General features: G+C 39.1%; 1 protein-coding gene across 1 annotated transcript in view; it reads right to left on the bottom strand.

Annotated features, from left to right (window-relative positions):
- Positions 1-10,936, bottom strand: part of Polr1D (RNA polymerases I and III subunit AC2 l(2)37Cg) — a 46,259-nt gene extending 35,323 nt beyond the window's left edge. Inside the window, exons 1-2 of the mRNA XM_090387625.1 lie at positions 10,786-10,936; positions 1,272-1,372 (exon numbers count right to left, since the gene is read on the bottom strand). Coding sequence (XP_090243751.1) covers positions 1,272-1,372; positions 10,786-10,818 — 134 coding nt within the window. The 5' untranslated portion in view covers positions 10,819-10,936. The remainder of the gene's footprint in view (positions 1-1,271; positions 1,373-10,785) is intronic.
- Between the last annotated feature and the right edge of the window lie 1,279 nt (positions 10,937-12,215).

Raw genomic sequence — 12,215 nt, 5'->3', positions numbered from 1 at the left:
AATTGGTTATCCAGTTTTCTCTCTGATCGCTCACTGAGGGTGATGGTAGATGGCTCTCTGTCTTCTAACTTCTCCACTAATGCCAGTGTCCCCCAAGGTTCAGTTCTTTCCCCGACTCTTTTCCTCTTGTATATTAATGACCTTCTTCCATTGACTGGAAATTCTATCCATAGTTTTGCCGATGATAGCACATTGCAATGCACTTTCCATTTTGAGAAATCTTGCCCTGCTCAATCAGCTTCAACTTTTCGAAAATCTGCTACCAATTCCTTAAATGCCGATCTCCAGGTAATTCTCCAGTGGGGCAAAGACAACTCAGTTGATTTCAATCCTTCTAAAACTCAGTCTTGTCTTATATCTCACAAAAAGGATTCTTCTGCTCCTATGCTTATCTTTGGTGACACTCTGATTTCTAGACAAAACGATATCTCTTTTGGGGATTACCCTGACTTTTAATCTCTCTTGGCACAAGCACATTACAAATATTGCTTCCTCTGCATCTAAAAAACTTGGTTTTCTCTTTCGCTCTCTGCGTTACTTTTCTTCCAAACAGCTGTTCACTCTGTACAAATCGCAAATCCGCCCTACCATGGAATATTGTTCCCACATCTGGGGTGGTGCCCCCAAAACCTCTCTCAGGCTTCTTGATTCCATTCAGAAGAGGGCAGTTAGGTTAATTATGATTCATCTCTAACAGAGTCTCTCCACTCGCTGTCAGATATTGTTTCTTCTGCATGCCTCTTCTACAGATATTTCCATGGGCACTGTTCTTCTGAATTGGCTTCTATAATTCCTGCTCTCTCTTTCAAAACAGTCCGAACACATGCTGCCACCAGCCCACATCCATTTACTGTCCAACTTCAAACTCACAGAACCAACTTTTCATCTTCCTCGTTTATTCATTCAACTGCCGTTTTCTGGAACAACCCTGTTTCATATGTATTTCCTGAAAATTAGTCAACAGAAGTTCAAGTCCAATGTCAACAAATATCTTTCGTCTTCTCAAACTCCAACCCAATCACGGTACTAAGTAGTAGTAGTAGGTTCTAATACCTCTGGTGTTTGGGGTTTACATAAAAAAAAAAAATTTCTGGGAAGGACTTTTGAAACTTATATACTTGAAAAATCAGTTTCAAATCAGGCTGTTGACCAGATTTGAAACACACTGGCTTTACCAAGAATTTTAAGAAAACAACTTAAAATAATATAACATAGAAGATTTTAGAAATAAAAACTCAAAAATATTACTCAAAAACATAAAAAATTCTTACTTTTTCATAATCACATGACGTAGAGAGTTTCCCAATGTATGATCCTCATCATTTAAAACAAAAGTTAGACATGTTTCATCATCTTGATCTTCTACTGGCAACTATAACAAATATGAAAATAAAAATCAGCCCTACACATTAAGCTTTTTGAAAGCCTCACTAGAAATCTGTAATTTTAAAGTGACCTGGTAAATAAATAAAATAATTAAACTTTTTGAAAGCCTCATGCCAGAAGTCTGTAATTTTGAAACCACTTGGCTAATATCAGATGTAATTTTGAAGACAAAAACATCCAACCATACAGTTATCTAAGAGAGCATCTTAAGCTTCAGAAATTATGCAATTAATTTACTTCCCGAAGAAGCTTTCATCCTGATATGTTTTGATACTTGATGCCTTATTCAGAACGAGTAGGAGATCCCATCACTTCTGAGAGTTTTCTTCTCCTACAAACTGCTACAAGAGTACAGAGCAAACACTAGTTTACTGAGTTTTTAGGACCACTTTCTAAATACAGGTAACCCTCCTATAACACGGTAGTTAGGTTCCATTAAAATGCCGTGTTGTGCGAAACCGTGTTATATGGGACTAAGAAAAAGGACAAAAAGGGGGGTTACTTTCCAAAAGCTAACAAAAATACACCATTCTAGATTTAGAGTCTCTCTTTAAAAAAATCAGTAATCTGGTTTTGTTTGCCATGCTCCTAAAAGAGGCTGGCGAAGCGGACCAAATCCGCTTTGCCAGCCTCTTTTTTTGCCAATAATTCTTGAGCATCTTCAGTAATCATATCTTGTTTTATTTTTTTAGGAGCATCGGCGACTAGGGCCATATTGTTCTATGTATACTGTCTATAAATTGCTTGTGTCCTGAAGTCAATTTTCTGTTTTGATGAACGAAAAACCCGAGTTTCCGGGAGAAAAAAACAATGCCATCCTCGCCTCAGCCCAACTAACTCAGTCACATTGTGTAAAAGACCCATAAAAATTTCCCCCGTCATCGACAAGATTCAAACTCAGGTCTTTTCCACCTGGTGTGGGGAGGAAGGCAATTCTATCAACTGTTGATTCTATCAACCTACGAGGGCTTCAGTAGTCATATCATCAAGCCTTTCTCTCCTATCGACATAGCAAGTTCTACTATTGCACTGATTCCAGTTTCTGCCGGTTTGACCATATTCCTTGAATGAACTGACTCTGGCCATACATTTTTCCACAGGCATTTAACATTGATGGTTTTACTTCTTTGAGCAATAAAGCTATGATTCTGATACAGTCCACAAATGAGAAATGTTTCCATGCCTCCATTACTTCAATAGATTCGGAATTAATGTTTTTCCAAAATCCATTGTAATGATTTTCTGATGTAATGAGTTTTAAAGGTGGATATAATGCCTTGATCTAATGGCTGAATGAAAAAAGTTGTTTTAACCTAGTACAACTGTGGTGGCAGAAACATAATTTCAATGTCAGGGTGATGGCTTGGCATGCTATCCAATAGCAATAAAACTTTGAAATCTATATTTTTCCACAAGTTCAATAGCACAGAACATAACACGAGAATTTCCCAACAAAATAAAATACAGAGATTTCTCAGTGTGTTTTTTTTTTTTTTTTTGACTAGCAAGTCAACGGTGGAAAGCAATGAAGATGGTTGTGCCAAAAATCGACCTCCACCCCCAAGTTGCAACTTAGTTTTTTTGAAATTAGTAAGCATGCCATTCAAAATATTCTCACAGACCTTTTGGTTTATAATACCTAAAATTTTTGCAACACTCTCAAATGCTAATTTAGAAGCTCTGGTATTTAGAAGCTTCCATGTCTCAATACCAGAGCTATGCCTTAATTCCTATCATTAACTTGCCTGTCAACCTTTGAATTATCTGCAATACTTAGACTTTAAACTCAATATTACCAATAATAATAATAGTGAAAACAGTAACAGAAAACTGAACATTAAGGACCTCCACCAATAACATTAGTCCAGGTAGAATAATGCACAATAATAAACATCTTGTCTTCTGCCACCATTATAGCCCAAGTAGCTTATGCGCCATTAAACCTCCATATCTTCTGCCACTTAACCATCCCCTATATACAGAGGCATGGCTCTGTAGCCGAGTGGTCAGGAGCGGGACTGCAGTAGCACACGCTCTGAGTAGACCGGGATTCCAGCCCCTAATTGCTGAATACGGTCGATCTGCCAACCTGCACCAGACCAGCGTGGCAGATTATGGTCCATTTTCCCTCAGCATAAATTGTTGAGGAGGCTTCCATCCTGCAGTGGGTTGATAATGGCTGCACTTTACCTTTTTTATATACAGAGGCCCTAATCCAGTCTATAGCATACTACTCTTATTTTTCCTTTGCTTCCTGCTACCTAACACCATACATATTTAATGCTGGCAAGTGATAGCTCTGAATCTAGGAATGCTCTTGTTGGACACAGGCTTCTTTTGACAAATGACATGATTTACTAGCAACTATCCATCCTATCTTTGTAAATTGCACATTGGTTACATCATCCTTCCATACCATGTGAAAAAAAGGTCTGTGTTTAAATCCCCTCAAAAATGGGAGAAATTTTTATTGGCATTTTTCACAATGACCAAGTTAGTCAATCTCAGCTGTGAGTAACATGGTTCCCCCCCCCCTCAAATTTTAGGTTTCTCATCCTGCAAAACAGACAAAAAATAATATACTATAAGTGCTTAAACTTCTGCTGGAACAACTCTTAATATAAAAATGTCTGTCAATCCAACCTTAAGACATCATACATGTCATAACAAAGATCACCAACCCCTATTATTTGGTGGCATGAACTTTCACTAAGTAATATTATGTCAGTGTTCATTGTCCTAACCTGTCAAAAGGTCTTATTAACAATATGATGGAACAGCTGTAGATACAGTATGAACTAAGTGTTCGTGTGTTGTTCACCACTTTTCTTATAATATATATTATAAGAAACCTCTGTCTTCACCCACTCAACTACACCTTTATCCATTATAGCAACTTGCCCTTAATATCATACTGATCCAATCTGTACAGCAGTCTTCCATGTGCAACAGTATCAAAAGCTTTCCTGAAATCCAAGTACATGATATCAAAATTATTTTTTTGCATACAGTTCCTTTGTAACCACATCATAGTATCCAATCATATTTGTCAGAAAAGACTTTCTCTTAACAAAACCATGCTGTGTCTAAATTATTACTGCAGTCTTTAGCATTAGTAGAGGCAGACAATGCAAGAAAGCAAGCTTATGCACCATCAGCCAAAAAAAAAAAAAAAAAAAACCTCCGATTCGACCCCTCCATTCGTTCCAAATACCTGTCCAGCTCAGCCTTAAATTTCTTTAGGCTATCAACTTCCACAACAAAAGATGGAAGTCTGTTCTAGCATTCAACTACCCGCTGGCTAAAGGCAAACTTCCGCACATCTATCCTACAACTGTCTTTCCTCAATTTGAATTTATGCCCTCTCAGGTGATTATTGTGAGCAAGAGAAAGAATCCCATCAGCATTGAGCATGCTCAAACCATTCAAGGCTTTATACACCTCAATCAGATCACTTCACAGGTGCTTAGTCTCCAAACACTTTAATCCGCAAAATTTAAGCATTTCTTCGTAAGAGCAACTCTTTGTTCCATTCACTAACCTTGTTGTCTTTCTCTGTACTTGTTCCAACAGCTCTACATCCTTCTTAAAATGAGGCCTCCAGACCTGTATAGAGTATTCAAGGTGTGGCCTGACCATCGGCCTTATACAAGGGGATAATCACCTTATCCCTGCTAGGAAAATTCCTGTATATCATTCACAAGACACCAATAAGCTACTCTTGCAGACCATCTGCACTGCTCACAAAACTTCATATCTGCCTGCACAATTACCCCCCCAGGTACTTTTCATTCTCTACATTCACTGTCAGTGTAGTACACAGAGTTGGTACTACACTGACATTACTCTGGGGTTACTGCTTCTCATATGTAGTACTTTACATTTGTCAATGTTGAACTTCACTTGCCACCTCTCAGCCGCCAACCGGGCTAGCCAGGTGGGTAAAGTGCCTGCCTGGCAACCCAAAGGTCGCGGGTTTAAATCCCGCCTCGGGTTTGGATCAAAGTACTGCAAAAACCCTGGGTAGGTGCATTATGGCCACATAAGCCGATGCGCCAACAACTACCCAAAAAAAAAAAAAAAAAAAAAAAAAAAAACCTCTCAGCCCATCTGCTCAACTTTCCTAGATCCTGTTGCAGCAGCATACTGTCATTAGTGTCATTAACAACTCTGCCAACCTTCGTATCGTCTGCAAACTTGGAAATTAAGCCTGATACACCATCATCAATATCATTTATAAATACAGAAAACAACAATGGACCCAACACTGAATCCTGAGGAACTCCACTAATAACATTAGTCCACAAAGAGCAGTGTCCATTGATTACCACTCTCTGTCTTCTCCCACTCAACCATCCCTTTATCCATAGCAGCAATTTGCCTCCAATGCCACACTGCTCCAATTTGTGCAGCAGTCTTCCATGTGCAACAGTATCAAAAGCCTTTATAAGATCTAAATATATGATATCAAAGTTATTTCCTGCATCCAGTTGCTTTGTGACCACATCATAGTATCCAATCAAATTGGTCAGACAAGACTTCCCCTTAACAAACCCATGGTGTGTCCGAGCTATAACTGAAGTCCTGTCTAGATGATCCTGCAGTGCTTCTTTAACCAGTGCCTCCATTAATTTCCCTGGAACAGAAGTTAAACTCACAGGTCTATAATTACTTGTGTTGCCTTTTTATCCTCCTTTGTGAATTGAGATCACATTTACACATCCCCAGTCCATGTGTACCTCCCCTGAGTACAAGGAAGCTCTCATAATTATGGCTAAGGGTTTGCTTACTTCCTTGGCTGCCTCCTTTAATATAATTGGATAGAACCCATCTACCCCAGGTGCCTTTCTTATGTTTATCTTCAACAATTTCTCCTCCACTTTCCTCTCAGTTATAACAAAATCATCTAGCTCACTGCCAGAGTTTAGTTCGCCTCTGGCATTCCCCACCCTGAATAACTCCTCATGTGTGAATGTAGATGCAAAATACTCATTTAGTTTGTTAGCCATCTGAGCAGGATCATCAACAGTTCAACCATCGATATCCAGTACACCATTCTGATTCATCCCATTCTTTTTATGGTTTACATAGGCAAAGAACCCTTTGCTATTTTTCTTTACATCCTTTGCCAACCATTTCTCATAATCTGCCTTTGCTTGCCTAACCTCCTTTGTGACTTGGTTATAGACCAGCTTATATCTATCAGAGGCGCCTCCGTAGCCAGGTGGGAAGGAGCAGTAGTGCGTATCACATGCTTCTTGATTAGACCGGGGTTCGAGCCCGTCACCAAATACGGAAGATGCAGAAAGGTCAGGGAATGACCACCGCATATCCCGGAGCAATATGGCCTTAGTTGCTAATGCTCCTAAAAACCAAAACAACAACAATATCTATCGTAGGCTTCCATGTCACCCATTAATTTATATGTATCTCATGCATTTTTCTTCTCTGCCACGTCTCATTAGTTCATCTGACATCCATTTAGGCCTAAACCTTGAACAATATTTCTTTGTTGGTATGTAAAACCTAGTAGCTTCCAAGATTAATTCTTTGAATGCTTCCCATTTTGAGTTTGCTGTTGGTAACATCATCAGTTGGTCCCACAGTATAGAATTTAAATACTGTCTCAGACCTCCGTGGTCGCCTTTATGAAAGCAGAAACCCATCCCTTGATGGTAGTTACCACTTTGAGTAAATCCCACTTCAGCACACTGTGATCACTGCCACCTAGTGGTTTCTTTATCTGCAGATTCTTAATGCATAAAGAATCACTACTGATAATCAGATCAAGAGTATTACTCCCTCTAGTTGCCTCCTGAACAAGCTGATGTAGAAAACAATCCAATAAATCCACAAAAGCCTTGCTAGTGTGTGGGTGACCAACCCACAAATTCCAGTTAATCTCTGGGAAATTAAAATTCCCCCATTATAAGACTGATTTACTGGCCCATTCTATTTCCCTATACAGTCTTGTCTAGATGATCCTGCAATGCTTCTTTAACTAGTGACTCCATTATTTTCCAGGTAACAGAAGTTAAACTAACAGGTCTGTAATTACTGGTATCATCCTTTGATCTTCCTTTGTGAAAAACAGGAGCCTCCGTAGCCAGGTGGGAAGGAGCAGCAGTGCGTAGCACACGCTTCTTGATTAGACCGGGGTTCGAGCCCGTCACCACCAAATACGGAAGATGCGGAAAGGTCAGGGAATGACCACTGCATATCCCAGAGTAATATGGCCTTAGTTGCTAATGCTCCAAATAACAACAACAACAACATCCTTTGTGAATAATGATACATCTGCACATCTCCAGTACATGGGGACTTTCCCAAGTCCAAGGATGCTCTCGTAATTATGGCTAAGGGTTTGCTCACTTCCCTTGCCACCTCACTTCCCAATCCACCCAGGTGTCTTTCTTATGTTTAACTTCAACAATTTCTCCTCTACTTTGCTCTGTTATTACAAAATCATTAAGCTCCTTGTAACAGTTTAATAAGCTTCTGCCCTCCATTTCCCTACAGAATTCCTCATGTGTCAATGTAGATGCAAAATACTCATTCAGTTTGTCAGCTAACTGAGCAGGATCATCGACATCAAGAAGACCAATCTAATCCAACCCCTTCCTTCTAGAATTTATATAAGTAAAGAAGTCCTTGCCGTTTTTCTTAGCATCCTTTGCTAAAGATTTCTTGTAATCTGCCTTCACTTGCCTAACCTCCTTTGTGAATTGATTACAGACTAGCCTATATCTACAATAGGCTTTTGTGTCACCTGATAATTTCAATGCATCTCATTCATTTTTCTTCTCTGACACGAGTCATTAATTCATCTGACATCCATTTAAGCCTAAACCATGAACAGTATTTCTTAATTGGGCCCACTGTTTTTTTGAATATTTATCAATGATATTGATGAAGGTATATCGGGCTTAATGTCCAGGTTTGCAGATGATACAAAGGTTGGCAGGGTTGTTAATAACAATAATGGCAGTGTGCTACTATGACAAGATCTAGAAAAGTTGTGCAGATGGGCTGAGAAGTGGCAACTGAAGTTTAACATTGACAAATGCAAAGTAATACATATGGGAAGCTGTAACCCCAGAGAAATGTACCAAATGTGTGGTTATACACTTAGGGCGGTAGAAAATGAAAGAGACCTGGCAGTAAATGTGCTGTCAGATATGAAGTTTTCTGAGCAATGCAGACAAGCTACCAGAGCAGGTCATGGGGTATTACTATTTTCAATGATTTACAGAAATTTTGCTAGTAGGGAAAAGGAGGTGATTATCCCTTTATATAAGGCAATGGTTAGACTGTGCCTTGAGTACTGCATACAGATCTGGTTTGTTTGTTATTTGGTTTTTAGGAGCATTAGCAACTAAGGCCATTGCTCCGGGAATATGCGGTGTTCATTCCCTTGACCTTTCCACATCCTCCGTATTTGGTGGTGATGGGCTCGAACCCTGGTCTAATCGCGTACAGATCTGGAGGCCTAATTTTAGAAGGATGTAGAGTTGCTTGAGCAAATACAGAGAAGGGCAACGAGATTGGTGAGGCGAACAAAGGGGTCCTCTTACCAAGAAAGGCTTAAATTCTGCAAATTGAAGCATCTGGAGACTAGGCACCTGCGAGGTAATCTGATTGAGGTGTATAAGGTCTTGAATGGGTTGAGCAAGCTCGATTCTGATGGGATTCTTCCTCTTGGTCAGATTACGAACTTTAGGTGGGCATAAATTAAAATTGAGGACAGACAGTTGTAGAATAGATGTTGCCTTTAAATTTGTTGTTGAATTTGCCTTTAGCCAGCAGGTAGTTGATTGTTGGAACAAAGTTCCATCTGTTGTTGTGGAAGTTGATAGCTTAAATAAATTGAAGGAGCAACTGGACAAATGGTTAGAGGGAATGGATGTGTGAAATAGTTTTTTTTTGGCTGATGCTGCATCAGCTTTCTTTCTTGCATCACATGTCTCTACTACTATTAATAGTAGGGCCAAATGATGTAAGGAAGCAAGCTTATGTAGCTTCAGCCAAAGGGGAAAAAAAATTAGACAAATTATTTCCATAATTTGTAACTCTTAATAATAGTATTTTTTTTTTTTTTTTTTTAGGAGCATTAGCAACTAAGGCCATATTGCTCTGGGGATATGCAGTGGTCCTTCTCTGACCTTTCCGCATCCTCCGTATTTGGTGGTCACAGGCTCGAACCCCGGTCTAATCAAGAAGCGTGTGCTATGCACTGCTGCTCTTGCCCACCTGGCTACGAAGGCACCAATAATAGTATTAATAGTGGCAAATGGTGCAAGAAAGCAAGCTTAGAGCAAAAAAAAAAAAAAAAAAAAAAAATCCCATTTCACCTATTCATCCCCTCCAATAGTTTGTCTAGTTCTTCCTTGAATTTATTCAAACTATTCACTTCAACAACAACAGATGGAAGCTTGTTCCAGCAATCACCAAACTGTTGGCTGAAGCCAAACTTCCGCACATCTATTCTGCCACCATCCTTCCTGAATTTGAATTTGTCCCTATCACCTTGTGTGCAAAATCTGAGCAAGAGGAAGAATCCCATCAGCACTGAGTTTACTCCAGCCATTGAAGGCCTCTTCCTTAAATTTATTCAAACTACCCACTTCCACAACACCACATGGAAATTTGTTCCAACAATCAACTAACCACTGGCTGAAAGCAAACTTTTGCATATCTTTCCTGCAAACATCCTGCCTCCATTTATTTCCATCAATATTTAGCTTAGTCAGCCATTAAATACCTTAAACACCTCAATCAAATCTCCTTGCAGGTGCCTAGTTACCAGATGCTGAAATTTGCAGAACTGCAGTCTTTTTTGGTAACATTACCTTTTTGTTCTCCTCACTAATCTTGTTTCTCTTCTTTGCACCTTCTCCAATAGGCCCACATCCTTCCTAAAATGGAACTTCCAAATTTGTATGCAGTACTACTCCAGCTTTGGAATAGCCATTCCCTTACACAACGGGATAATCACCTCCTTAACCCTGCTGGCAAAATTCCTGTTTATCATTTACAAATTCCCGATAATGTAAGGCGGACATGTTATTTGTAAGCGGGGGTAATAAATAGCAAAAAACAGAACACAAGACTGCTTGGATATCTTGCGTAAATTTACTAATCAAATTAATGAATATATGAAGTATAGCGAAAGAGTGAGTGAGGGGGGTCTGTCTACAGGTATGTCTGCCCTTCTACGCAAAAAAAAAAAAAAAAAAAAAAAGAGTATAAATAAAAAAGTAATGAAATAAAAAAACTCTTCATTATTATAAACTCGCTGAAGGGAAAATAAATTCCTCTCACTCATTTTCCGCTTTTCTATAAACCACATAAACTACAGGTAAGATAAAAACAAATCACTGGAGAAATTAGATTACTTACAACTTCGAGGTACCTTTTGTTACTTGAGGACATCACTTCCGCTGTCTAAAGAATAAATGCAAAAGTGCCAACTTAATATTAACAACCATATCCGCTAAACAATTTGAAAACATACAATAGGAGCGGAAATCCATAAACTGCATCTAAAAATACAATTAATGAAGTAGCATTTACTTCGCCAAATGAATATTGAGAGGGGGCGTTCTATGTTATTCGTGTTCTATATAATATAATATAGAACACGCTCTATATTATACGCGGGCGTTCTATATTATACCAGCAGACTAGTGTTTTTTGTTGCTGTTGTAATAAGCGATTTTTTTTTTTTTTAATTTTTAGGTAGTAGTTGTTGTTGTTGTTGTTGTTATATTAGGTTTTTAAGAGCGTCGACGACTAAGGCCATATTGCTCCATGTATATTGTCTGTAAATTGAGTGTGTTCAGAGGTAGATTTTCCGTTCGCTGGACAAAAAACATGAGTTTCCCGGAGAAAAGGGCATGCTACCCTCGCCTGAGACCGACTGACCCAACCAAGTTGTGAAAAAGTTTCATAAAAATTCCTCTCATCATCGACGGGAATCAAACTCAGGTATTTTCCACGCGGTATGAGGAAGACGGCGATCCTACCACTGTGCTACAAAGGAGGGCATCTTTAGATAGCATTGCAAGCACAAAGCTCTCAAAAATCCGGTAGGAACCTCTCGAACTTCCCAAGTGTAAAATTAATATGTAGAGGTATACGAGCCACCATTACATCTCAGAAGTAAAAATTGTATTGGTAAACTGTGCAACCAGAGTTTAGAGCCACCTAACTCATCCTATTTGTCCACACCTCTTGCGGTTTCAAAGATAAGTGCAATATAGAAATAAGCCTCTGTTCAATAAATCTGCAGGCATTAGACACTACAAGATCACTTCAGATTGAAACTTACCGAAAGAAAAATTTTAAAATTGTAGAGGGGTTCACATCTATCAAGATATAAACTCTTCAAACCTGGGGCAGGCAATGATTATGGTTAAATGTGACAGTTATTTCAGTCAGTGTCGTAGACATTCTTTGTCAAGCTTAAACAAAAGACAACTACATGCTATCCTTGCACAAAGTTATGCTCGGTACAATCAGATATATACTGATAGCTCGATATCAGACAAAACCGCATGCGATACAACAGATTCTTACCTGCTTTGACTGTTTCTGCTTTTCTACAAAGAGAGTTCAGCACTTTCCTTGCAGAAATTTTTGGCATCTACCAACCTGTTAAGCACTTCGACTCTCCAACCAGCACACAGAAGTTAAACTTACAGGAGTGTAATTATTGTGTCAGCCTTTGTGATTTGGGATCACGTTTACAAATCTCCAGTCCCTGAGTACCTCCTCTGACTCCAAGGAAGCTGTCATAATTATGGCTAAGGGTTTGCTTACTTCCTTTG

Source organism: Mastigoproctus giganteus, chromosome 13 (assembly GCF_048544385.1).
Source record: "Mastigoproctus giganteus isolate SK-2022 chromosome 13, ASM4854438v1, whole genome shotgun sequence".
In the NCBI taxonomy this organism is placed as follows: Eukaryota; Metazoa; Arthropoda; class Arachnida; order Uropygi; family Thelyphonidae; genus Mastigoproctus; species Mastigoproctus giganteus.
Note: the sequence above shows the minus strand (reverse complement) of the source record. Positions and strands in the feature narration are given on the sequence as shown.